This window comes from Pongo abelii, chromosome 5 (genome assembly GCF_028885655.2).
Source record: "Pongo abelii isolate AG06213 chromosome 5, NHGRI_mPonAbe1-v2.0_pri, whole genome shotgun sequence".
Taxonomy (NCBI): domain Eukaryota; kingdom Metazoa; phylum Chordata; class Mammalia; order Primates; family Hominidae; genus Pongo; species Pongo abelii.
This window is the reverse complement of record NC_071990.2, coordinates 138,507,698-138,534,884: the sequence shown is the minus strand read 5'-3', so window position 1 is coordinate 138,534,884 and position 27,187 is coordinate 138,507,698. Positions and strand designations below refer to the sequence as shown.

General features: G+C 40.9%; 1 protein-coding gene across 5 annotated transcripts in view; it reads left to right on the top strand.

Annotated features, from left to right (window-relative positions):
* Positions 1-16,686, top strand: part of IL20RA (interleukin 20 receptor subunit alpha) — a 46,629-nt gene extending 29,943 nt beyond the window's left edge. For 2 of the 5 annotated variants that reach the window (XM_002817402.4, XM_054558208.2), the window contains exons 3-7: positions 5,267-5,445; positions 7,189-7,364; positions 7,929-8,073; positions 11,914-12,053; positions 14,302-16,686. In XM_002817402.4, coding sequence (XP_002817448.2) covers positions 5,267-5,445; positions 7,189-7,364; positions 7,929-8,073; positions 11,914-12,053; positions 14,302-15,099 — 1,438 coding nt within the window. In that variant the 3' untranslated portion in view covers positions 15,100-16,686. The remainder of the gene's footprint in view (positions 1-5,266; positions 5,446-7,188; positions 7,365-7,928; positions 8,074-11,913; positions 12,054-14,301) is intronic. The other 3 variants (XM_009242286.3, XM_054558210.2, XM_063724997.1) reach the window with 2 other exon arrangements.
* Positions 16,687-27,187: the final 10,501 nt, after the last annotated feature.

Below are 27,187 nucleotides of genomic sequence, written 5' to 3'. Positions count from 1 at the left end.
AGTTTCTAATAATAAAACATTATTAGGTGGCTGAGCAAACAAGGCAATCCATCATCTCTGAAATTTCTAAGCTGTTTGGAATTATAGGCATCCTTAGACTCCTTGACACCGCGTGCACATTTTGTGTGATCAGCTGTTGCACTTAAAGATAGCAGTGAATAGACATTTCGTCTGGCCCTCAAAACTCATTGCAAGCAGGAAAGAATGCAAAACAGATAGTCAGTGTCCATCTTCAGAGAAACAAAGGAAATGGCCACAACCCTGACCACAAACTAGGAACCATCCAAGCCAAATCCTGTGGAATCTGAAGAAAAACAGCTGCAGAAACTGAAAGCAAACCTATACCTTCCCAGCTCCAACCACAGGAAATGATTTCACAAAATAAGTGTCACAGTACGAAGAGGCCCACCTAACAATCTGAGAGCATGGAAATCTAAGGATTGCCACCACCAGAAATTAAGGAAATGTCCCCATGGAGCCCCAGTTGGGTGCCACAGAATGTCAGAGATGGAGGAACTGAAATAGAAATCAGGCACACAGGACATGTCCATTGTGGAGGCCCTGTCACGGCCCAGGGAGAAGCTGGGAATGAGCCGGGGTCAAGAGGAAAGGGAGGTGGCACTGGCTGGGAGGCAGCCCAGGAAGGCTACAACGTCAGCCTCCTGCAGCCCAAAACCTGAGGGCAGACAGGCTTCCCAGGGAGCAAAGGGAATAATAGATTTGGTGAGAGGGTGTTTGATGGAAACAGAAGTTTAAAATTATGGAGAGAATTGGCCAGACACAGTGGCTCTCACCTGTAATCTCAGCACTTTAGAAGGCCGAGACTTCTGGATGGCATAAGCTCACAAGTTCAAAACCAACCTGGGCAACATGACAAAACCCTGTCTCTACAAAAAATACAAAAATTAGCCGGTCATGATGGTGCATGCCTGTAGTCCCATCTACTTGGGAGGCTGAGGTGGGAGGATGGCTTGAGCTGGAAGCTGGAGGTTCCAGTGAGCTGAGATCATGCCACTGCTCTCCAGCCTGGACAATAAAGCCAGGTCTTTTCTCAAACTAACAAAAAAACAAACAAAAATTATGGAGAGCAAAACCTCATTCTCTGAGCCCTATTCTTATATCCATTTGCCTGTTCAACAAACAGCTGGCCCCACTCAAAGAGTAATAGTCCCAAGGGAACTAGCATAGCGCCTATTCATAATTACTGGAAGGGGCAAAGAGGAAAAAAGAATACAAGTTTCCAGAAAGCTTTGCTGTGGAAGTAAGGAAGAATTAAAATAAATAACAGTTCATAATTTTGTTAGAGTGCATAAACAACAGGATCTGTAAAGGTAAAACTCAAAGAAGAGAAAACAGTGAAAGAAGAGATTCTAAGACAACAGGGAGAACATGCTTTTTTTTAAGGAAGTGTGCAGAACTTAGGAAAATGCTGGAATATAAAAATACTGTATCAAGATGAAAAACCTGTTAGAGCTAAGTGATAGTAATGGTTGAACAGGTAATAAAGACTGTTTGGAACTGTGTATCATAAATGTGTGGTATGTCTAGAAAAAATTTGGTAAAAACAATAGCAAGACATATCCTGGTGAAGTTATTGGGCTTTCAGATAATTAAATGATTCATGGCCATTTTAGCAAAAGCAGAACTCAAGTTGGAAGAAAGGGAGAATTTCAATCTGGCAACACTCAACAGAATATATTTTGTGAGGAAAAGACAAGTGTAACCTAAGACTCTAACTAAGTTCAGTAGACTGGTGTTTGGAAGCAGGTGGGAACTCAGGAGATCACTTTTCTGAGACCTTCCTGGAGGATGAGGTGGAGCACTAACTAAAGATGACCTCCAGCTAACAGAGAGATAAAGACAAACCCAAAAGAAGAACTTAGTGATGACAAAAAGACTGGTAGCATGCATGGAATTCATCTAAATGTAGAACTAAGACTAAATAGTGATGGAAATGTAATTATAGAAGTTTCTTAGAAATAATTTGAATTTAAACAATAATATAAGGTGGAAAAGGGGGGGGAGCTATAAGTGTACTGATTTTCATAGCCAGAAGCCATTAAATGTCATCTAAAATGACAATATTTTATTATTTTAATAATTAACCTCTCAATATTTTTCACAAGCCATTTTCTTAATTTAAAAGCTCTTTTAGGAACAAATATCTCTTGTGGTGACAAACATTTGCACTTCTGTAGTTCCTTTAATCTCACTTCAATTTCTTTTTTCTATCAAAGTTCAAGGCACATTGAATTGACTACTTTTATTAAAACCATATGTATGGTATAATCTAATTTTTGTCCATCTATTCTGCTATCATATCGTCCTTCTGTTTATACAGAAGCACAATGAGATATCCAGAATCATACACACCAAATGTTCCAGGGTAATGGGTTTTAGGATGATTTGTTTCTCTTTTGATGATACTTTCTGAATTGTTTGATTGTTTAAATTAAAAAACATTTACCATATTTTCAAAAAAGAATAAAGTCAGTTTTGTCTTTGAAAAAATTTCAGATCACTAAAACCAGTGAAAGACTTCAGCAGTGACTCACAGTTGACCTCATTTATCTAGAACCTCATTCTCATTTCAAAGGAGTTTCTCAGGAGCCAGTGTTAGAGGAAAGAAATCACTTTGCAAAGAGAAAAGGCTCGTAAGCATGTCCTTGCCTCCTTATCCATTAGGTGGAGCAAAGAGCTTGCTCTGTCCTTTATGTTTTATGTGATTCAGAAAGGGATTTTTAAAAAATAGACAGAGTCATCACTGCTCTGTGTGAGCAGATCACTCAGATGGTGCAACTTTTAAAAATATGTGTTTAAAAAGAAGCTTGCCATGTTGGAGTTCTTACATGCCTGTGCGTGTGAAAGAGGGACAGGAATATAGGGCAATGTATTTCACTGCCAGAGGGCTCCAAGCTCAGCTCTGGAGTCAGACAGTCCCCAGTTCATACCCAGGCTATGAACCTAGCTGGGAAGGTTACAGATTATACTTTTATACTTTTGAGTGAAGTTTGTTTCCAAGATGAAAATTTATCAAAAGTTTAAATTCTATCCACCAAAACAATTAATGCAAAAAAAAAAGAATGTAGCACTAAAAACAGAAGTTTTGGCATCAGGGAAGAGTGGTTCAAATCCCAGGAATGCCGTATACTAGTCATGTGAATTTGAGTGGATCCCTTAATCTCCCTGAGCCTCTGTTGTCTCATCTGTAAAATGGGATGAAAATAAGAGCACCTACCCCCTAGGGTTGTTATGATAATTAGATGAGATAAAGCTTGTAAATCAGAGACCACTGAGGGCCCCATATGGCTGTTTGCCATGCGTGAGTGTCATTACTGGAATATTTGCTGAGTGATTCTGGTCATCATTCATTTATTTTGTTGAAAATCTTGTAAAGAGCCTTTTCTCCTGCATCAGCATCTGTCATGGGACGCTGCCTTGCCTTTGGCAGAGTGAGGAAGTTTGAGGAGGGAGGGGTCACATAGGCAATGGCAATAGTCTTCAAGCCACAACTCAGGACTCTTTGATGACTCATGAAATGAATGTTGAGGGACATTATTTTTAATAGAAAGGAATGGAATGGTGTGGAATGGACTGGAATGAAAAATAACTGAATGCAAGGCATGTGGTAAAGTTTAAATATTTTCTTGTACAATTTTTGTTTTAATATGTTAGATAGTTTTATATTTTGTGAGCTGAATCACAATGTAAAATGTATTTTTTTTCCCTGTGGATCATGGTCAAAAAAAAAATTGAAAGCCCCTAAGTAACAATGATCACTTGGATGGAGAGGTTGATCAGTAAGATCTGACTATATTTCTGATGTCTTTTGGTAGGTATGGTACTTAGGAGATGAGAAACATTTACTTTCAGAAATCTGTTGTCATATTCCGAAAAGAGAAAATACCCTTAAGCTTTGGCAATACATGGACATATCCTCTTTCTCAAGACGCACTCTTCCCTTGACCTTTATATTTTTTTCTCATCCCTCTTTAGTTGCTACTTCCAGGTCTTCTTTCTATCCAACCTTTAAATCTTGATGCTCCTGAAATTTTATCCTAGACTGTTTTGTCTCCATGGATCATTCATTCATGCATGTGCCATCAATGAGCAGTTTGATGACATTGACTCCAAAATCCCTACCTCCCACGCACATGTCTCTCCTGAGACCCATTGCCCACTGGGCATCTGCAGTGGGATATCTCTAACATACTCAGGCTCAAGGCATCAAAAGTGAACATCTTATCTTCCCTTCCTGCTCTGCCTCCCCATCCATTTCCCAAATCTGTTCTGTCTCAGTGCTCTTTATCGTAGTAAATATCACCACCATTCCACCCATCTGCCCCAGACAGAAAGAGACAGCATCCTTAACACCTTCATTTCCCTAATCTGTTACATGTTTTCTATCACCAAGTCCTATCTCCTAATATTTCTTGCTTTTGTCCTGTCCTTATTTATCCTACTGCCCCCGCCCTTGTCCACGCGACCTACATCTTCCCCTGGACCACTGTAGTGTCCTGTCAGCTGCTCCCTAGGATGCCACTTGTAACCCATCACCTTTCCCAAGCTGCCTCCCCTGTCGCTTTCACTGGCTTATCACTTGTTACCTGAACTCTACACTTCAGTCTCTCCTACCTGAAAAGGGCTGAAAATATCGCCACCTCCCTATTTGCTATGGGGGTTGTGTTTTTAATAAAGAAAAGGAAAATCAGTATGACCAACCTAGTCAATATTATCATCATCACTATAATTATCAAAAACGCAAATTTCTGTATGCACTCCAGCCTCATGTATTTTCCCTAGAATCATTGATCCTTAGATTTTTATATGCCATGAGAACGTCAAAGTAATTTTTCTTCCAAGAAAAAAAAGACAAACTGTTCTTCAAACAATCCGTCAAACTGACCTCGTGTACATAGTAGACTAAAAACCTACACAGATAATTACTAGAAGAATTGATCACACAATATGTAAAAATCTCACTGTAGCCAAAGAATAACAATAAAATATATGCTTTCAAAATATACTATCCACATTATAATTCACAGAAAGAAGGGTGATTACAGAAACTCTGACTCATGTTCCTGACAGCTAATGAAAAAAATTGCCCCCAGCAAAAGTGGATTCTTTTTTATCTCAATGACAGGCACTTTTGTTTTTCTGAAGAGAAGGTCGTCAGTTCCATTCAGTTTTATAAAATGACTGAGTTTTTTTATTGTAAAGTATAGAGGGCACCTCATTATTAATTCAGCTTCTTTCTTAGCAGATATGGGCAAAAGAAATGGCTGAATAAATCAGAATGCAGAAATATCAATAGAACCTACTGTGATCTTTCTGCTGAAACTTCTGACTACGAACACCAGTATTATGCCAAAGTTAAGGCCATTTGGGGAACAAAGTGTTCCAAATGGGCTGAAAGTGGACGGTTCTATCCTTTTTTAGAAAGTAAGTAATGCCATTATTGCAATGGTCAGTTAAACATGTATTAATATCAGGTTTAACAGTCTCAGGCTCATAGACAGCCTTGCCCAGAGGAAGGTGCTCTGCTTGGCTCTATTCTGGACCAGTGGGTTGAGTGAGCAGGACAAAGTCCTTAACCTTGCTGGCTCTGAGTCTCACCTTGATTGACTGATTGATTGATTGACTGTAGAGACAGGGCCTCATTATGTTGCCAGGCTGGTCTCAAACTCCTGGGCTCATGCTATCTTCCCACCTCAGCTTCTCAAAGTGTTAGGGTTACAGGCATGAGCCACCGCACCCAGCCTGAGTCTCATCTTTAGAGTGAAAGGTTTAACCAAGTGGTCTCTAAGATCTCTCCCAGATCCAAAATTGATACTAGATGACAATGATATCAAATTTTGACTTTGTCTTACTACTTAGCGGAAGCTATGTAATTTGAGGAACAAAACGACTTTATTTAACGTGGGTTTATGGACTATTAATGTCTCCACAAGATTGATTAAACATTGTCCTGATTATCCAACTATGCTTCTTCTTATATGAACTTGGTAGTGTGATGATGTAATTTCCAAGTGTAACTCAGAATTAAGGCAACTTCTTCCTGGTATTTACTTTTATAATGTTGCCATCCCCTGAGCTATGGCTGACTCAGTCATGAAGGACCCACTCAGGGCTGCCATAATGAGCTCTGCAAGTGCTCCGTAAGTCCAGGAGCCCTTCCGGATCAGAGGTCAGAAAACGACCCTTGGGACAAACCCAACAACACCCTTTCTGTTTTTCTACAAGCCAAGAGTTAAGAATGGTATTTATATTTTTAAATAGTTTCTAAAAATCCAAGGAATATTTTGTGACATTGGAAAAGTAAAGGAAATTGAAATGTTGATGTCTATTCATAAATAAAGTTTTACTGGGACACAAGCCACACTCATTTGTTTACACAGTTACCTTAGATTGCTTTTGCAATACAACAAGAGTGGAGTAGTGCAGCAGAGATCACATGGCCTGCGATGCCTGAAATATTTACTGTCCAGACCTTTAGGATAAAAGTCACCTGGTCTCTGTTCTAGATCATTCTAATCACATCTCTGATTTTCCACTTATCAAATCATGTTGTTGTCATTTATCACCAACTTTTCAAGTCACAGAAATGTTACAAACAGTTTTGATTGTATTAACCATCTACTGTTTATGCATGTGACTAAGGAAACAGAATACTTGAGTTTGCTGTTCTAACATTGGATCAGGCTGTGTGAAATGGTTTCAAGATTTGGCATAACTCAGGCCCACCTTAGTACATTTTGAGGCATCTCCTGTAAGAAGGTGTCTTTTAAGGCTGGGCGTGGTGGCTCATGCCTGTAATCCCAACAGGCTGAGGTGAATGGATCACAAGATCAGGAGTTCGAGACCAGCCTGGCCAACATGATGAAACCCCGTCTCTACTAAAAATACAAAAATTAGCTGGGTGTGCTGGCGGGCACCTGTAATCCCAGCTACTTGGGAGGCTGAGGCAAGAGAATCGCTTGAACCCAGGAGGCAGAGGTTGCAGTGAGCCAAGATCGCGCCATTGCACTCCAGCCTAGGCGACAGGGCAAGACTCCATCTCAAAAAAAAAAAAAAAAAAAAAAAGGATGTCTTTTAGGGCCTTGATCCAAGTAGGATTATATGGTAGCTTTATCTAAGGTAATTTTTCATCTGAACATGATAATACCCTCTTTCTCCCCCTTTAAGCACAAATTGGCCCACCAGAAGTGGCACTGACTACAGATGAGAAGTCCATTTCTGTTGTCCTGACAGCTCCAGAGAAGTGGAAGAGAAATCCGGAAGACTTTCCTGTTTCCATGCAACAAATATACTCCAATCTGAAGTATAATGTGTCTGTGTTGAATACTAAATCAAACAGAACGGTAAGCCTGAAATGGAATGGGGCATACATTCATGTACCACTCTGTAGCTAATGTGGGAACAAACAACCCTGTTGCATTGATTCTCTGCATGTGAATCTGGGAAGTCATGATATTCAGAAGATACGCCGCACAAAATAAAGTTCTATATACAGAAATTTTACGGAACTAACTTCGGATCTTCTTTACAGAAACTCTGTTGACAGGATATGGTGTTGTTATTGGAGTGTAGAGAGATTGTACACTTCACTTTGATGAAGAGCTTTCACTTGCACAGTCTTTCTCCGAGAAGAAAAAAAAATGTGAGCAAGGACCCAGGACAATGAATAAGAACTCTATCCATGTGTTGTTTAGAATTGTTCTCAGCATTGGTCCAGTACCTGACCATGCTCTGCTGAGCTAAAGGAAAAGAGTATATTGAAACTGTTGCTGAAAAAAAAAAAAAGCTTATACTGATAGTAAAGAATTAAATGGTGCCTTGGTCTTTTATTTCCTTCTACAGTTATTTGTCTGGGGTGGTCCCAGAAATGTCTGGCTCTAACCAGTGTTTGCAATTCCCTATCCTAGTGGTCCCAGTGTGTGACCAACCACACGCTGGTGCTCACCTGGCTGGAGCCGAACACTCTTTACTGCATCCACGTGGAGTCCTTCGTCCCAGGGCCCCCTCGCCGTGCTCAGCCTTCTGAGAAGCAGTGTGCCAGGACTTTGAAAGGTAAGCTTTAAAAAATCTTTGCTGGTCTAGAAAGGAGATCTGCTAAAACTAGTAGTCGGTATGACGGTTTAGACAAGGTTTTGACAAATCCGTGTCTAACAGAAACAGGTTGAGGCAAAGGCAGAAACAACTACCACCAGAAATGCGTGGAGCAGCCTGGGACTCTGCCATTGAGGTTGGCCGACGTTCGGAAGTGTTCTCACACCCTCAGAGAACTCATACAGGTTCCGTGTCCACTGCCAGCTTCTTTCCATGGTCCTTCGGCCACCTGCCTTGTGAATTAACAATGAAGAACTTTTACACATGCCTTTTTTCTTCTTTAAAATCATAATCAGGCTGGGTGTGGTGGCCCACACCTGAAATCTCAGCACTTTGGGAGGCCAAGGAGGGAGGATGGCTTGAGCCCAGGAGTTTAAGACCAGCCTGGGCAACATAGTGAGACCTCATCTCTACAAAAAATAAAATCAACTAGGCTTGGTAGTGCATGCCTGTAGTCCTAGCTACTCGGGAGGCTGAGATGGGAGGATCACCTGAGCCCAGGAGAGGCTGCAGTGAGCCATAGATGCACCACTGCACTCCAGCTTGGGCAACAGAGTGAGACCTTGTCTCAAAAAATAAAAAACAAAATCATAACCACTCTGATCAATAGAAATTCTGTGGTCTTCAAGAACATCAGACAATTTTATTGCTAGAAACAGCGTTATTCTAAAACCACTGTAAAGCAGAATTCATTTTTTACTTTCCCTGGGGAATACTAATTACAGGTGCTTCCAGTTGTGTTCAAGTGCCACTAATTGGCTGCATGAGGGTCTGGGATCCACAAATCAGTGATCACTTCCTTATCCTTACAGTTGCTTCTCTCTGTTTCCTTTTATTTATCTCCTTCTCACATTTTCTACACTGGGCTGCCAAGGAACCGTGATTGGAGATACCCATTCCTATGAGAAGACATAGAGTTGTGAGCTTGGCATTTGTTTAATTTTTCTGCCTTCACAGTGAGAGGAGCTTTAACTCAAAACTTGAAAATTGAAAAAAAAAAATCCTAAAGTTTGCCTGCATCAAAGGGCTCTTCGTCCATTATTCCTCCGCTTCTTTTCCAAACAGCTGGTCTAGAGACAGAGGCCCATGACCTCCACCCCATGCCTTGGCTCTATCACCAGCCATGGATAGGAATCCATAACCCCTGCTTTCCTCCTCCCTCACCCCTCCCACCTTTCAAGATGAAACTGTCCCAAAGTAAAGAAAGGGAACTTTGTGAGTACATATGAAAAGCGCAAGGCTTTGCCTTTGACTCTCTGTCTTTATCATAGCTTTTCTTTTACAATGAAGCTTTTCTTTTACAATGATTTCTACCATATATCAAATGAAACTAAAATGCCAAGCAAAACAAAGCATATTGAAGAAATCGTATTTGTATTTGGGAGAAGTGCTCTCTTTACTAACACCTTGATCAGTGCCAGCTGGTGGGAATGAATTTCCGGTGGAAATCATTAACACAATTGGAGCAAAAGCAACAAAATGCAGATTAAATTCAAAACTTCTCAGTAAGCAGATGAAGCCCACTTTCTCACTAATATGAAAAAAGTGGCCAAGTGCAGTGGATCACGCCTATAATAACAGCTCTTCAGGAGGCTGAGGCAGGAGGATCACTTGAGCCCAGGAGTTCAAGACCAGCCTGGGCAACATGGTGAAACCCCATCTCTACTAAAAATACAAATAGCCAGGCATGGTGGCACACACCTTTAGTCCAAGCTACTTGGGAAGCTGAGATGGGAGGATCACCTGAGCCTAGGGAAGTCAAGGCTACAGTGAGCCGTGATTGTGCCACTGCACTCCAGCCTGAGCAACAGAGTGAAACCCTGTCTCAAAAAAAAAAGAAAGAAAGAAAAATTAACAGAATAACAAGGCTCTATTTCTGGTTCTGAACCCCTGCTATCCCAGCTGTTAGATCACCAGAGATATCTTTCCAACACACTGGTGTGAGTACCTGCTTTCCGAATAATCAGTATTAACCTCTATTGGAACTATTCTTTAAAACATATTTCTGCTTTCTAGTCCCCCATCCCTAAAATACAATTACAGCTTATTAGGTTTGTTGTAGTAAACATGGGTTAGTGTATACTAAATGCTATCACTCATTGTTATGACTTTTTTCAATTAGGACAGGCTCAATCCAGGGACCAGGGATTATATTCAGAGGGTTGGACTGAGTTATAGGCTACAAGCAGGGCAGGTGGTGTTCTGACACCCACAGCATCCGCATTGCAGCATTGGCACGTCTCTGTGCGGAACCTGGTGATGAATGTGCTCCTTGGGAATTGTGCAGGGTAACAGGCCCGCATGTGGAACTTTTCCCACCAGCTCTTGTTCACCACCCTCATCAGCCATGACACATCTGTTTCCAGGCTCTCAACTGGATAGTTAACCAGATAGTGACTTTGCTGCTTTCTCTTGGGCCCAAGCATCAAGAGCATCCAACATTCTCCTGGATTAGAATGCTCCGGTCACACTCCTGCTGGTTTTGTTACTGTGTAAGGAGCACACTCGGACTTTTGTCATTTGTGCTGAAGCTGCTCTTTTTCCTACGGCTGTATCAGTCAGGATTCTCCAGAGAAACAGGACCAATAGAATACATATAGATGCACATATCAATATATTTATTTGTTTAGAAATATTGATTTATTTTAAGGCGTTGGCTCACAGGATTGTAGAGGCTGGCAAGTCCGAATTTATAGGATAGGCAGGCTGGAGACCCACAGAAGGGTTGATGTTTGCAGTTCACACCCAAAGGTAGTCTGCTGGCAGAATTCCCTGTTCCTTAGGGTCATCAAGACATTTTTTATGAAAGTCTTCAATTGATTGGATGAGACTCACCCACATTATAGGTAGTAATCTGCTTTACTCAAAAACCTGCTGATTGAAATGTTAGACTCCCATTAAAAACAAAACAAAACAACAAAAAAAACCTTCACAGAAAGCTCTAGAATGTTTAGCCAAATATCTGCATACTGTGGCCTAGCCAACTGGACATGTAAAATGTACCATCACAACTTCCAAGTATACCACAGTGGCTTAACAAGTATGAGCTAGTCACATTGAGCTCTAGTCATCAGCTATATGGCCTGATCAATGGTGTGGGCCAGGGCTGCTTTTATTAAAACAATTTCCCAGGTCTTTTCATTCCTCTGTGGACTTTGACTCATCATGAGCCTACAGCACAGCAGGCCCGGGAAGGGAGTTAACTGCCATTCGCACTGTACCCTGTCCAGCCACCTCCCTACACACATCCCCAGGCTCCAGTCCTACCCAGAAAGTCCAGCCAAACAGTGCAAGAACGGTTCTGCTACTCACATAAAAGTGGTGTCATGCATTCGTGTCATTCAGTGAACATGCAGAAAGACTGAGTCAAACAGGTGGCGTGGAAAAGTGGAGCAATTCAATGGGATCTTCACTGGAGGGTTTTGTTGTTTGTTTGAAATTCTGTGACTTACTTGAATATCAAATACACTTACTTTCAAATATAGGAACCTGCATGAATCTCTTAGCCAGACATACGATGGTGGAATATGTGCTGACTTGGATGATTGATGTATTCTTAGTGTAAACATTTGAGGTACACTCAGATGATTCCTTCAGACCATCTCTTGTCAGGGAGAGTAAGAATTCTGAGACTGCTTATAACATTTAGCTTAAGCTTCTCAACGTAGAGGTGAGAAAACTGAGTTCCCAAATGTAAGTGATCTGCCCAGAAGCAGCTTAACGATACCAGTTTCTTCCCATCACATCAAATCACAACTATCTAATCCCTTCCCCCGACTTCCCACCTTTTTTTTTTTACAGATCAATCATCAGAGTTCAAGGCTAAAATCATCTTCTGGTATGTTTTGCCCGTATCTGTTACCGTGTTTCTTTTTTCTGTGATGGGCTATTCCATCTACCGATATATCCACGTTGGCAAAGAGAAACACCCAGAAAATTTGGTGAGTACTTGGTGTGGCAGGGATCTTTATTATAATAGTACACCTCCAGGAGGACAAGAGAGGAGGTTCTAGAACAGATTCAGTTCCCTTTAAGGGCAGAATGAATTTAAAGTTAAATAGCTGGTGAATTAAAAAACACTTTCTGGGCTGGACATGGTGGCTCACGCCTGTAATCCCAGCACTTTGGGAGAGCAAGGCAGTTGGATCACTTGAGGTCAGGAGTTCAAGACCAGCCTAGCCAACAGTGTGAAACCCCGTCTCTACTAAAAAATGCAAAAATTAGCTGGGTGTGGTGATGCACGCCTATAATCCCAGCTATTCAGGAGGCTGAGACAGGAGAGTCACTTGAACCCGGGAGGCCAAGATTGTGGCAAGTCGAGACTGCGCCACTGCACTCCAGCCTGGGTGACAGAGTGAGACTCTGTCTCAAAAAAAAAAAAAAAAATGCTTTCTGGATTAGCTCACTAACAGAACGTTTTTCCTTAGCTTTGAAAAGATGTTCTATTTAATGACCAGATTATACAAGGTCCCACAGATAAGTTCAGTCGTGATCCCTGCCCTGCCCTTCTAGAAGTGCAAGCCTAGTCGGGGACTAGAATTTCAAAATAACACGTGAAGGCTAAGATGAGAGTAGGCACTGGAAACTCTGGGGGTACAAGGAGGGCCCCGAAACCCTACACAGGGGCTCAGCTCTCATGCCAGGGCTTGGCTATGAGACGTGAGTAGGAGTTAGCATCCGTAGTGCAGGCAGAAGAAACAGCAAGGTGGATGTGTGGAAACTGCGTGACATCGCTAAACCAGGAGGCTCCAGATGAGGAGCTAGAGAAGAAGATGAGACTGGAGAGTGGGCAATGGGTCCAAGTAAGGGGAGAGCTGGGGTGCTGTTCTAAGGAGCTCAGCCTCATTCTACTGGCGAAGAGAAATCTCTATAGGGTTTTAGGTTAGGAGCATCATAGTGAGTATCAAGGTTTAGCTCCAACCAGATATTAGTTCCAGGACAACTTGGAGTGGAGTAAGACTAGAAACAAGAAAAGCACCTAGGGAACTGTAGCTTTGTCCAGAAAGAGAAGATTCAAGGCTAACAGGCGAGAGTGGGGTATCAGGCTAGAGAGAAAGACATGGAATGGAAACACACTTAGGACGAACATGGCCGGGACTTAATCCTGCACAGTAAGAAGAAGCAAGAAAGAAGAAAGAATTAAACCCACGGAGGTGGGACCATGTGCTGAAGGGTTCTGAAGGGCTGAGCAGATTTTTAACAATCAAAACCATTTTCTTGGGAACTATTAAAAGATGTGCTCATGTGTACATGATAACATACCTTGGTTCCTGTTAGTTCAGTTTATAAGTTTTTCTGATTCTGCCTGCATTCAGGTTTCAGAGTTGGCTTCTTAATGGCATTGGGAGACCTTTTCTGGAAGGAACATTCACAGGAGAGTTGACCACCTGTGATTTTTTTGAAACTTAAAATGTTGTAAAAGAATGAGGCTGAAGGTTCTGTTTTGTAAAGTTAAATGAAATCACATGGTAGAGTGACAATGAGGATTGTAACTCATGTTCTCTTAGATAACAGGTATCTTTCATGGTACCCACAGCAATATTTTAATCTCATCTGAGCTTCCCTGACATGATTTAGAGTTTCTCTGTCTACCATAAACTGGCAGATGAATTTCCTTTTTTGGCTGTATTATAGCATGATAAGAATGGTGTAAGGGGTAAAAACCATCCCTGCTCATATATTTCCCTCCCTTTCTACATCCGGTTCTCATGCCTGTCTGCATTTCAAATATATCCAAAAACAAGGCAGGTAGCCCGAGTAACCACAGCTTATTAACAAGTACATAGCAAACTATAAATAAAACAATGTCACAAACTCTGCCGCACTCAGTCCTTGCTACTCTTCATGTGGCTGAGATTCTGACTTTACAGAATGTAAAAAAGGTCAAGAAATGAAGCAACTCCTCTGTCAGTTAGAAGAGGGAGCACCAACGCCCCAGCCCCAGCCGTGGACTGGAGAAATACCCACCCAGCGAATCACTTCTCGCTTTCAACTATCTTTTGTGTGTCTTGGGTCTCTTGCCTCCCAGTGAGTGAGGTTTTCTGTATATTGCAAGCATAACTTTCATTTACATGAGTTGGTAATAGTAGGTCTTTAAAACTATCTGGTGACAAGATATTCTACCTAACAGCTGTTTTTAATGTCTCTCTAAAGTGAAAAGGTGAAAAACATTCTCTTTTCTCTTTATAGATTTTGATTTATGGAAATGAATTTGACAAAAGATTCTTTGTGCCTGCTGAAAAAATCGTGATTAACTTTATCACCCTCAATATCTCGGATGATTCTAAAATTTCTCATCAGGATATGAGTTTACTGGGACAAAGCAGTGATGTATCCAGCCTTAATGATCCTCAGCCCAGCGGGAACCTGAGGCCCCCTCAGGAGGAAGAGGAGGTGAAACATTTAGGGTATGCTTCCCATTTGATGGAATTTTTTTGTGACTCTGAAGAAAACACAGAAGGTACTTCCCTCACCCAGCAAGAGTCCCTCAGCAGAACAATACCCCCAGATAAAACAGTCATTGAATATGAATATGATGTCAGAACCACTGACATTTGTGCGGGGCCTGAAGAGCAGGAGCTCAGTTTGCAGGAGGAGGTGTCCACGCAAGGAACATTATTGGAGTTGCAGGCAGCGTCGGCAATCTTGGGCCCGCAAATGTTACAGTACTCATACACCCCTCAGCTCCAAGACTTAGACCCCCTGGCACAGGAGCACACAGACTCAGAGGAGGGGCCAGACGAAGAGCCATCGATGACCCTGGTCGACTGGGACCCCCAAACTGGCAGGCTGTGTATTCCTTCGCTGTCCAGCTTCGACCAGGATTCAGAGGGCTGCGAGCCTTCTGAGGGGGATGGGCTCAGGGAGGAGGGTCTTCTGTCTAGACTCTATGAGGAGCCGGCTCCAGACAGGCCACCAGGAGAAAATGAAACCTACCTCATGCAATTCATGGAGGAATGGGGGTTATATGTGCAGATGGAAAACTGATGCCAACACTTCCTTTTGCCTTTTGTTTCCTGTGCAAACAAGTGAGTCACCCCTTTGATCCCAGCCATAAAGTACCTGGGATGAAAGAAGTTTTTTCCAGTTTGTCAGTGTCTGTGAGAATTACTTATTTCTTTTCTCTATTCTCATAGCACGTGTGTGATTGGTTCATGCATGTAGGTCTCTTAACGATGGTGGTGGGCGCCTGGAGTCCGGGGGCTGGCCGGTTGTTCTATGCAGAGAAAGCAGTCAATAAATGTTTGCCAGACTGGGTGCAGAATTTATTCAGGTGGGTGTACTCTGGCCTCTTGGTTCATTATTTTCGAACAAGCACACTTGTACAATTATTTTCTGGGTACTTCCCATGTGCACACAGCACTGTAAAAAATATTTCCCAAAGATCATTCATTTTATAAATACCACTTTTTCAGAATTGGGTTTATTGCGAGCAGGAGGAGATACTTAAAACATGCACATATACCAGGTTGGTGGTAAGTTGGTCACATGTGAAAACCTCAACTATTTAATCATCATGATTCATATTTTGAGTGAATACATCAGGCACAGACCTTCATGATATCACACACTCTTGGCTACTTTAAGAGGCTATCTTTAATACTTTATGAGTAGTTCTGGAGTGTAAACATAAATGAGTATTCTTTTGTAGTCAGAAAAGTGTCCTCTCAATAATTTAGTAGGGGCTTATTGTCTCTCAAAACTAACCTAAAAGAAAATGACACATTTTATAATAGAATATTATGTTTATTTCTGGAAGTGTGTTTTCAAAAAGATATTTACATAGTCTGTAAACTAGAAAGTGTTCAGTAAAGCACTAGGTTACTGTGTTACTATTATAATATTAAACATTAGAATAGGCAGTGGTTCAAAGACTCTTTGGAATATCTATGAATGAATATCCTCTATTCTTATAATATTAAAACCCATAAGTAAATATAGGACATACAAGAGAAATAAGTTAAATGACTACGTAAGGGAGAGTTTATTAAAATTTGATGAAATTTACTGTAGGAACTAAACTATGCCATAAAACAATAGCTTTCTAGTTCAATTCCAGTAACTGTTCCCATCTCCTTTACCACTTATTAAGAAAATTAAATTCTTCAGTCACGCTGCCTTAAAATGGGACAAAATCTATTAAGTTGAACCATATATAATTGTTGATATTTGACTGTATTTAATCTGACAAGCAGTAACTTCATATGGTTCGCCTTAATAAATATTTGTTTTAATCATGAACTCATAATCCATTGATGCTCTTTCAAGAGAACAGATATCACCCGTATTTCCTTATTGATATTTTTGGTACAGGCAGACAACCCTGGTAGGAGAGATGGATTCTGGAGTCATGACCTTTCGTGATTGTCCACAAATGCAAACAGTTTCAGATCTAATGGTTTAATTTAGAGAGTAATTATATTAATCAGAGTGTTCTGTTATTCTCAATCTTTATAGAAACGATTCTGCTGGTTTTGAAGAACAGATGTATTACGCTAACTGTAAAAGTAGTTCAAGAATGAGAAAGAATAAATTGTTATTAAGAGCAAAAGAAAAATAAAGTGATTGATGATAGTTCTGCTTATTAATTCCATTCACAAAATATTCTCTAAGCACCTAATATGTCCTTCAGTGTCCTCATCTGTGCAATAGAAACAAGAGCTGCCTCAGGGCTGTTTTGAGGATTAAAAGAGTTGGACTATAGAAGGTACTTAGACCTGTGCTGGGCACATAGTGAGTGCTCCCTGTTTGTCATCATCATTAACTGCCAGGTCCCATTACTAACTGCCAGAAAGAAATGCCATTTAGACATACAGCTATAGTGATTCAAAGGCTGACCTTGTCTAACTCTGTTTTTCTTACTGGAGAGTAAATAGTAATTTGCTTCCTACTTTGTGCCCTCAGATTGAAATCCTTCAGTGGTTCAGCCACATTATCTGGCTTCGTAAAAGGGGAATCTAATTCTGAGTTGCTTTTACATCTCCTGTTATTCCAAGCATGTCAGAAATATTGAGCATTCTCTAATTTTGCTGTTTCAGTTCTTTGCAACATATGTATATATTGAATCTATATATATATACACACCCATTCAAACATGAGCATACAGTAGATATTTCTCGTGGGGGTGGTGACATCTTCTTAGATGCGGTATATCTGTGTGGGAAGCAGCTGTCATGCATCCTGTTCCTCCTGTGGCCATGCCTCACCATCTCCAAGAAGCCACCCTCTGGTCCACTTCAGATTCCATCTCTATGCCTGAGGTTCAAGTGGAGCTGAGAAGTTGAAGTTTCAGAGTCTGACAAGTCCAGTTGGTCCTCTGTATCTATGGGTTCAGCACCCATGGATTCAACCAATAGCAAATCAAACATTCATTTTTTAAAAAATCCACAAAGTTCCAAAAAGTGAACCTTGAATTTGCATCACACTGAGTACTACACCAAATGCACTTAAATGAAGTGATGTCTAGGCCTATTGGGCATTACAAGCAATCTAGAGACGATGGAAAGTATACGGGAGAATGTGTGTAGGTTATCTACACCATTTTATACCATGCACTTGAGCACCCATGGATTTTGGTATCCTCAGGGGTCCTGGAACCAATCCCCAATGAATACCAAGGGACAACTATACTGTTCATCTTATCCCTGGTCATTCCCAGGATTTTATATACCACTTGAACATTAGTTAAGTTTTCCTTATCTAATAGAAATAAAAAACATCTATTAGCAGCTCCATTTCCACACCCCATAAATCCTAAACAACTGGTGAACAAAAATACCACCTCTACAAAGTAAGTGAAACATAGTGCCATGTCTTCCTCTCAAGAAGGAAGTGAGGGAAGTGAACTTGTCACTGGAGCCCATAACATGGGAAAGATCTGGTGCCTGCCCATGCCAAGCCCAACTGGAAGGAAATCAGTGCAGAGAAAAACTATTTGTACAGCCCAGAGCACAAGACCGCCAGCTTGGTAAATCTAATGAGAACATTAAACAGAGGATTGGTTGTCATGGATGGGTACCCCTGGGTCATTAATCAAGTTATTTCTGGCCCACACATTACCACCCCCACATCTTGCAGATTAATTTTTGCTAAATTATCTTGGAAGAACTTTTCCTTTTTAATTCCCCACATTATATCTTCCATAAACCTATCTACAGATATTTTTCAAAGATTTTGCTCAAAAGCATGTACCTATAATTTTTAAAATAAATAGTGCTATGGTTATGGGTATTTTAATAATAGCTTTTATTTTTATTATAGAAGACATATATTAAGATATATGTACACATATTCATTGTAGAGTAACTAGAAATAAATAGGGGAAGAAAGAAAAATTACCTGTAATACTGTCACCCAGATTTAACCACCATAAACATATTTGAATAGAGAAATGATTCTCAACTGGGAGAATTTTTGTCCCCCAGGGGATATGTGGCAATGTCTAGAAAATTTGTGATCATCACAACTCAGGAGGAGGGTGCTGCTGGCATGTAGTGGCACAAGGCCAGGAATAAATACTGCTAAACATCCTACTATAACAAAGAGTTCTCCAGCCTAAAATGCCAATAGTGCCTCAGTTCATAAACTTTGGTGTAGGACTTTCCGGACATTATCATTGCACGTATGGAAATATTTTTGCCAAAAGTGGGGATTATATTGGATTATTTTATAACTTGCTCCTTTCACTCAAAAATATGTAACTATCTGATTTTAACTACAGATTAAGTTTATAATGCACCAATCTTATTCAAGCTAGACCATTTGAAACAACAGATTGGGAATTTTTTTTTCCAAACATAATGCTTTAAAACAGTTTTAGGCCAGGCATGGCGGCTCCCGCCTGTAATCCTGGCACTTTGGGAGGCCAAGGTGGGCGGATCACTTGAGGTCAGGAGTTTGAGATCAGCCTGGGCGACATGGTGAAACCCCATCTGTACTAAAAATACAAAAATCAGCCAGGCGTAGTGGCATGTGCCTATAATCCCAGCTACTCAGGAGGCTGAGGCAGGAGAATCACTTGAACCTGGGAGGCGGAGGTTTCAGTGAGCCAAGATGGCACCACTGCACTCCAGCTGGGGTGACACAGCGAGACTCCGTCTCAAATAAAATAAAATAAAATAAAATAAAATAAAATAAAAATAAAAATAGATTTAGCCAAGCAGCAACCAAAAATACTGTAAGTCCTTTAAAGATAACTGAACCTCTCAAAAACACTATTTCCTGAAAATTACTACCTCTCCAAACTGGCTGGATGACTATTCTGGTCACGTATCGTCCCTTATTGGAGTTAGACTCTCTGTGCTTAGTTCCTACTACCGCTTCTCCCAAGCCTTGGGTCCTCAGTGACATGTGCTTGAAGGCAGCCTTGGCCATGCAGGCCATTACGTTGACCATCTCAGCGGGACTGATGTTCCTCCAGCCTCCTTGGCCCGTTTGGTGGCTGCAAAACTTCAGTCCTACTAGTTTTAATCTTTAACAAATTTTCCCTTTGATTTTCACTTCTGGTTTTCATGCCAGTGAGTTAAGATTCTTTCAGCATTGCTACGTGCAACCCCTCCCTTGAGGGAGGGGTTGAGGGCTGGTGTGTGAGGCTGTTTGGCGGTGCTTTCTGTTGTGCTTGTGTTGATGGGTGGAGGCTCCTTCTGTCCCAAGGAACTGATGCCCTGGCTCTTTGCTACAACTGGAAGCAGATGAGGCATTTTCTCCCTTACTCTCTCCAACAGATCTCTTTAGATTTCTCAATCTGTCATTTTCTGGATTAGGTGGTATTCGGAGGGTTTCCACCAACTCAGAAGATGGACATATGGCTCATGTTTATGTTTTCATGCACAGGCCACTGAGACAGATGAGCGCTGATGGGGATAAATACCATTGGTCATTTGCCTGTCCCTGGCACTCACTTTTGAGGGGTATATGAATTAGATACTGCTCTTAAAGGTCTCATACAGTTAAAATTATTTACATATTAGTCTTTCTTCTCAGGCAAGTGCATTCCTTCCCATTCTGAAATTGATTTGACATGCAAAAACATCAGGATATTAGATATGAGAGGAAAATTTAAAAATGATAGAGATTTTAACCCCAAGCCCCCAAAAAGGAGGTGTGGCGTATTGGATCTCTATTAAATTTGTTGACTTTTTGCTTTAAAAAGAATTTGCCAGCATTTGATTAACAAGAGGATATATGGACAAATGGAAACACACCTTAGAACTTTTCAGATTGACTGATTGAGAGATGGATAAGCCAAAGAAGAATCAGTATGGTGTAGTGATTGCGAGGATAGACTCTTGAAGCTGAGAGGCTTGGTCTCTGTAGCTTCCTAGGTTTGTCACCTCAGGCAACTTAACTTAACCTCTTTGGACCAAATTCCCTCATCAGTGAAATGAGGATGATAATTTTACATACCTCAGAGGGCAGCAGATTTAAATGAATCAATGTATTTGAAGCACTTAAAACCGTGCCTGACACAAAATAAGTGCTCAATAAATAAAACAATAAAAACAGCACCAGATGCACATATAAGAATGTTCATAGAAGCATCATTCATTTTTTTAATCTGCAAAAGAACACAAAGGCTTATCAGCAGAAGAAAGCTTTGAAAATGAACTACAACTTCACAGGGTAACATGAATGAACCTCACAAACATAATATTGAGCAAAAAGATTGATTTCTAAAAGAACACAGAGAGAATAATTCCAGTTGTATAAAATACCCAAACATAGAAAACTAAACACTATATTGTTTAGGGATACATATATATGTGGTAAGACAAGGAAATGACTAAAAGTTTGAGATTGTGGTTCCCCCTTGGGAACCAAGGACAGAGGTCACATTGGAATTGGTAACGGTCTCCTTAAATGTTGGTGAAAACAAGAGTTTTCCTTTGGTTATTCTTCTTTAGACTGAGCATGTATAGTATACATGCCCTAATGTATGTCTATTTAATTAAGCAAAACAACAATGGAATCCCAAAGCCCCTGAATTTTAGTGTCATACTCATGGGTTCCATAATCAGTATTAGCTTTGTGACACTGGTCAAGGCATTATTTAAAATTATGAGAGCTGTCATACATTTTCCCTTGGAATTCAGAAACAAGTATATTAATGGTCATATTCTGTTTATAAAAGCTCTTAGTTTGCAAACTTTTTACTAAGTCTAAAATTCTGAACAGGAAAGAGCCGTTGACAGATTAGGTTCTATGCAGAAGGGCATGAGCTTAAAACCTTAGCTTTACTGAGAACTGTCATTATTCAAAACAAACAAATACCTGAACTCTGGTAGGAAATGAGGAGGACATGTGATTCACACAAACTTCTGAAATGCAAGCACCTTTTTCTTACTCACAGGTAATAATGCATTAATAAGTAATAAGATCTCAGGCAGGCAAACAGGCTGTCCCACTGATAAAAATTACGTAGTGTAAACAAATCCCTTTTTTAAGAACCAGCTAATAGTTTATCTCTGTTAGCTGATTTTAGCATGCAGGGAAGAAGGGTTAGGATTTTTCAAACACTCTGCCTTTACACTTCAGCTGATTGTTCCTTTCTGTAATAAGCTTGCCTTGGTTACAATCGCTTAGTGACCATTAGCAAATAGAATGTGTTTGCTTTTCCTAAGGTCCATGTTTCCTGCCAGCTTGTTGCCACCAGCTTCCAAAATAAAATATTGTGAAATTACAGATTGAAACAACACTTTCACGTAGAAGCATCTTTAGTCGAGGCATAATGAGGAACTTTAAACATTTAACCTCTGGGAGAAAAAAGAATATAAACGTATAAACAGAAGTATAGGTAAGACATTCATATAAACAGAATTATAGTTAAGTATAATTAAGGTGTTTCTTGACTGGGCACAGTGGCTCATGCCTGTAATCCTAGCACTTTGGGAGGCCTGAGGCGGGAGGATAACTCGAGCCTAGGAGTTCGAGACCAGCCTGGGCAACTAAAAAGACCCTGTCTCTACTTAAAAATCAAAAACATTAACCTGGTGTGGTGACAAGTGTCTGCGGTCCCAGCTACTAAGGAGGCCAAGGCAGCAGGATGGCTTGAGCCCAGGGGTCAAGGCTGCAGTGAGCCATGATGGTGCCAATGCATTCCAACCTGGGCAGCAAAGCAAGACCCTGTCTCAAAAAAAAAGTTTCTTGTTAGCAACCCACATCAACTAAACCCTAGGCTCAAATACCAGGAGTGTTGTGTTAATTTTGAGCAGCACCTTTAACAAGGGCTTTAGCCAACCAGAAAACAACTTTAAAAAGTCTCGAAGCCAAGACTTAAGGGGAAGTGCGGAGAGAAAGAATCCAGGACTTAGTGAACCCCCGATAACCATATGCAAAGGACTTTCTTGCAAACGAGGACATTAGATATATATGTCTGTTGTTTCAGAGAATAAAATTAGGACACATATTTGGGAGTCTCTGGAAAGCAGAGTTCAGTTCTGAGTAAGGGAGGGTCTTATATAATTAAGTGGCAGCTCTGAGGTACTGAGTTTCCTGTGACTGGAAAGGTTCAAGTACAGGCTGGTTTCTGCTACAGCTTTTGTAGACGGATTCCTCCACAGGGTTGGGAGTTGGGATAGATGATCTCTAAGGTCCCTTTTCACTTCTAAATGCCTAATATGAAGTATGAAAAAACAATATTTGAAATCTTTTTTTGTTGTTGTTTTGAGACAGAGTCTCACTCTGTCACCCAGGCTGGAGTGCAGTGGCGTGATCTCGGCTCACTGCAACCTCCACCTGCCGGGTTCAAGCGATTCTCCTGCCTCAGCCTCCTGAGTAGCTGGGACTACAGGTTAATACCACCACACCCGGCTAATGTTTTGTATTTTTAGTAGAGATGGGGTTTCACCGTGTTAGCCAGGATAGTCTTGATCTCCTGACCTCATGATCCACCCGCCTCAGCCTCCGAAAGTGCTGGGATTACAGGCGTGAGCCACTGCACCCACCCTGAAATTACTTTTCTTTCCTTTTCCTTCCACGCAATTGACTAGCTTGCAACTCATTCTCTATTTTTCATATACTGCCATAGACTTGCCCTTTGTGTACAGTGAAGAGGAGCCAAGTAACACTCATCTGATACGGCTTGGCTGTGTCCCCATTCAAATCTCAACTTCAATTGTATCTCCCAGAATTCCCATGTGTTGTGGGAGGGACCCGGGGGAGGTAATTGAATTATGGTGGCTTGTCTTTTCTGTGCTATTCTCGTGATAGTGAATAAGTCTCTTGAGATCTGATGGGTTTATCAGGGGTTTCCACTTTTGCTTCCTCCTCATTTTTCTCTTGCTACCACCATGTAAGAAGTGTCTTTCACCTCCTGCCATGATTCTGAGGCCTCCCCAGCCATGTGGAACTGTAAGTCCAATTAAACCTCTTTTTGGGTATGTCTTTATCAGCAGCATAAAAACAGACAAATATACCATCTTTGAATGGGACACACAGGAGCCCAGAAGCTCCCCGCTGAGGAGTCAGCACCAGACTGACACCTCTGAGTTCTCATCCTTACAAAAAATAAGTTCCAGTCTAGAAATGTCCTCTTCCCCTCCCCCTTCTTCATGGCTATGATGCTTAAGCAAGTCCTTTTTACTTCCTTCTTTTTTCCTTAGTGAAGTTTTTGGGTTGCCAGAAAAGGAAATACTGTACAAATGAGACTCAAAGCTAACTTATTTCCGTAAATCTCTTTCTGACTCCTAGATATGTTCCCAGTACCTAAAACAGTACTGATCATATAGTAGTTGCTCAATGAAATATTTGCTGATAGAATGTTTGAATAAAGGAATCTTTAAATTTATATTAATTAGTCCTCAAAAATAGACCCACACAATAGTTAAATGATCTTTGACAAAGGCCCAAGGCAATTCAATGGAGAAAGGGTTGAGCATTCAAAAAATGATGCTTGAACAATTGGATAGATAATGCCAAAAAAAAAAAAAAGAATCTAGACAAAGACCTACCTTTCACAAAAATTAACTCAAAATAGATCATAGACTAAATGTGAAATTCAAAACTATAAAACTTCCAAAAGAAAATCATATAGCAGAAAATCTAAATGATCTTGGGTTGGCAATGAGTTGTTAGTTACAACACCAAATACATAATCCAAAACGGTGTTCTGGCCAAAGTCTCTGAGATGCACATGCCCTTGTACTTTGAAGAGAAGGTCAGAAAGCAGGCAGCTGATCATAGAGAGGCAGGAGGAGCCTGGGAGAAGATCTGGGCAGGAGGCAGACAGAGGCCAGATCACAGAAGCCTGACGGTTCCTGTAAGGAGTTTGAGTCACACTTTAATGGCAATGGGGAGCCACTAGAGAGTTTTAAGCAGGAAACTGATATGACTTGATACAGTTAATAAATGTCTATTCAATCTAAATCTGAATGACCCTTTGATGGTGGATCAGTGGGCACCTTCAGCTTTAGAAGAGAGAATATGGAAGAAGAAAATGAGTTCTTTTGTTTGGGAGGTGGGGTTGGTTTTGTTTTTTATTTTTATTTGTTTTTGTTTTGCTGGGAGTTTGGAATAAAGCATTGAGTCTGGGGAATACTAACTTTAAGACACTTGCACTATCATCATGGGAAGATGCCAAGGAATATATGGGAATACACATCAAAAAATTGGGGAAAAGGATAGAGCTTAAGGATGAATCATTCTCATAAATAGAATCAGAGGACAAACTAGCTAAGGGAGAGCATAGACTACAAAGAAGGGAAGTCAAGAATAGAAATATGCCTAGATTTGTGGGCATTTAAAGAGAAGGCAGAGGAAGGATGTTGAAAGATAAGGGGAAATGGGGAAATTATAAAGACTGCTTTGGCCAAGCTCCATATAGTCTCTCGTAAAGGAATAGAAAACCCAAAGTGAGAAATTTTCAGAGAGACTGTAACTAGAATGAAGACTCGAGTCAGAGGAACTAATATGAAGAACCCAGTAGAGGCAATACTATCTTCTGTATCAGCAAAATCAGCTCCCATTGAAGGCAGCAGGTTGAAGCCATAAGTAAAAGCTCTGGTAAAAATGAAATTGGGTCCCAGAAAATTTATCTTATAAAAATAATTGGGCAAATGCACAAGAATATAAGATGTTCATTGCTGTATTTCTGATAGCAAATATTTTTCAGTAATTTGCATCTCCAACAATAAAGAATTAATTGAATTGATTTTATTACATCTGTATGGGCAAAATTAAGTAGCCATTAGAATAAAGGAGAGTATTCATGCTTTATTTAGCAGAAAAATGTTTTTAAAATGGAATGTATCATATTTTCATAAGTATGTATACATTTTTATATATTCATATTTCTAAATATGTACATATAAGTGCATAGTTTTTATTTCTGCTTACCTGTTTTCGGTTTTCATCATGGATATATATTACTTGTGACATTTTAAAAGTATTTTTAAAAGAAAAATGTGGAAATTCTATTATGAGCACATTTACTCTGTTACTGGCGCCACCCTCAGGATCAGAGAAGCCTCTAAGCTATTGTATTTTAAAGACCAAAGCCTCAAAGAGAAAGTAATTAGGATGGAATGGTGAGAATTCAATGAACAGTATCTTTCCAACAGTGTTATTAAGGACAGGCACAGCATATAAGCTCAGATGGAAACATTCAAAATGCATTTGAAGCGAGGAAGTAAAACCAGTTGAGTACAGCTGAAGATGAATAATCCCATGAGATATCTATCTAGCTGAAATTAAGGAACAATAAGACCAGTGTAAGGAACGCTCTTCAACCCAGTCACAGAAAAGGGAGCTCATACAACCTGTGAACCATTATGATTTAATTTTAATTGTTTAAAAGAACCAGAGGAAACTCGGTAGTTGCAAGTAGTGTGTGAATTTTTAAAATATTTTAATACTGTTAGATAGAAAACAGATGCTGACTTATGGAAGCCGTTTTTGTTTGTATAGAATCCGAAATACAAATGTGCAATCGTATAAGCAAATGTCTCAACCTTCAAGTTTGCCTTTTAAATACTATTTGAGGCCCATGGTATGTAGAATAAAAATTATTAAAGTTTCAAAGTTTATAAGGATTTTATAAAGACCCTACATATCTGATGGGAGAGGGAGCTAGTAAACAAATATTTCTGTGTCATATCTCTATTTTCAGGGGAAGAATGGAAGGCAACGCCTCCGAGTTAAATTTTGGGACCCCCAGTAAAATTTCAGGAAAGCCCAGAATTGATCTCAGAAGGCACAAACTCGGCATGTCTTTGGCAGAGAAGGCTCCGGGATTTCAGCGCGTTCATTGCCCTCCACTAAGGAGCTGCTCAGCAAAGGGGCTTCCCTCTGCTCTGCTCTCGGGTTCGGAATCCGGAGCGAGTTTCCAGTGAGCGGCGCCCGCTGAGCGAGTGGGAAAGCATCGCGCGTGCCTTTCCCCGCGCGCGTCTGCGGATCAGCGCAGGCGAGGTGGGTGGGTAAGTGCAGGGGAGCGGGGCGGAGGGCGGCAACGCGCAGCAGTCAAGTCTTCCTTGAAATGCTGCAGGCAAAGCCAGACATTTACATCAAAAAATGGCTCGATCTGATTCCACAGTCTTGCCAGGAAGGTCTGTCATTTCTTCGTGACCCTCCTCTGAGGGCTAGGACACGTTCTTAACAGGGAGGTTTACATTGGCAGCGCCCCCGCGTGCGTTCAGAAACGGGGTAGGGTTACTCGCTGTGCCTGGTGCAGCCCCCTACACGTCCTCAGCCTGCCAGGATGCAGACCACATCTTTCCCGGGGTGGCTTTGGACCGACTGCGTCCCTTCATAGTCACCATGGCCCCTGGTTGGAGGCAGCAAGGCTAGGGACAGGTGATGAGAACCCCATCCCCCCAGACGGGCTCCTCCCACATCCGCCTCCCCCTTACTGGGAGTCTTGGCCCCCATACCAGATAAATGCTTCCAGAGTGACCTCCCCATAAAGAGGTGGCTGAAATGGAAACAGCTTACCTCGGGTTCAGGCTTGCAGAAAATCACAGCTGCTTCAGGAAAATTCAAAAGAATTTTCACACACACAACCATGTCTCCTCCAGCCAAGGGACATAAATCTCCACCCAGAAGACCCACTGCGCAGTTTAGTTTTAGTTCTAGCACCCATCCC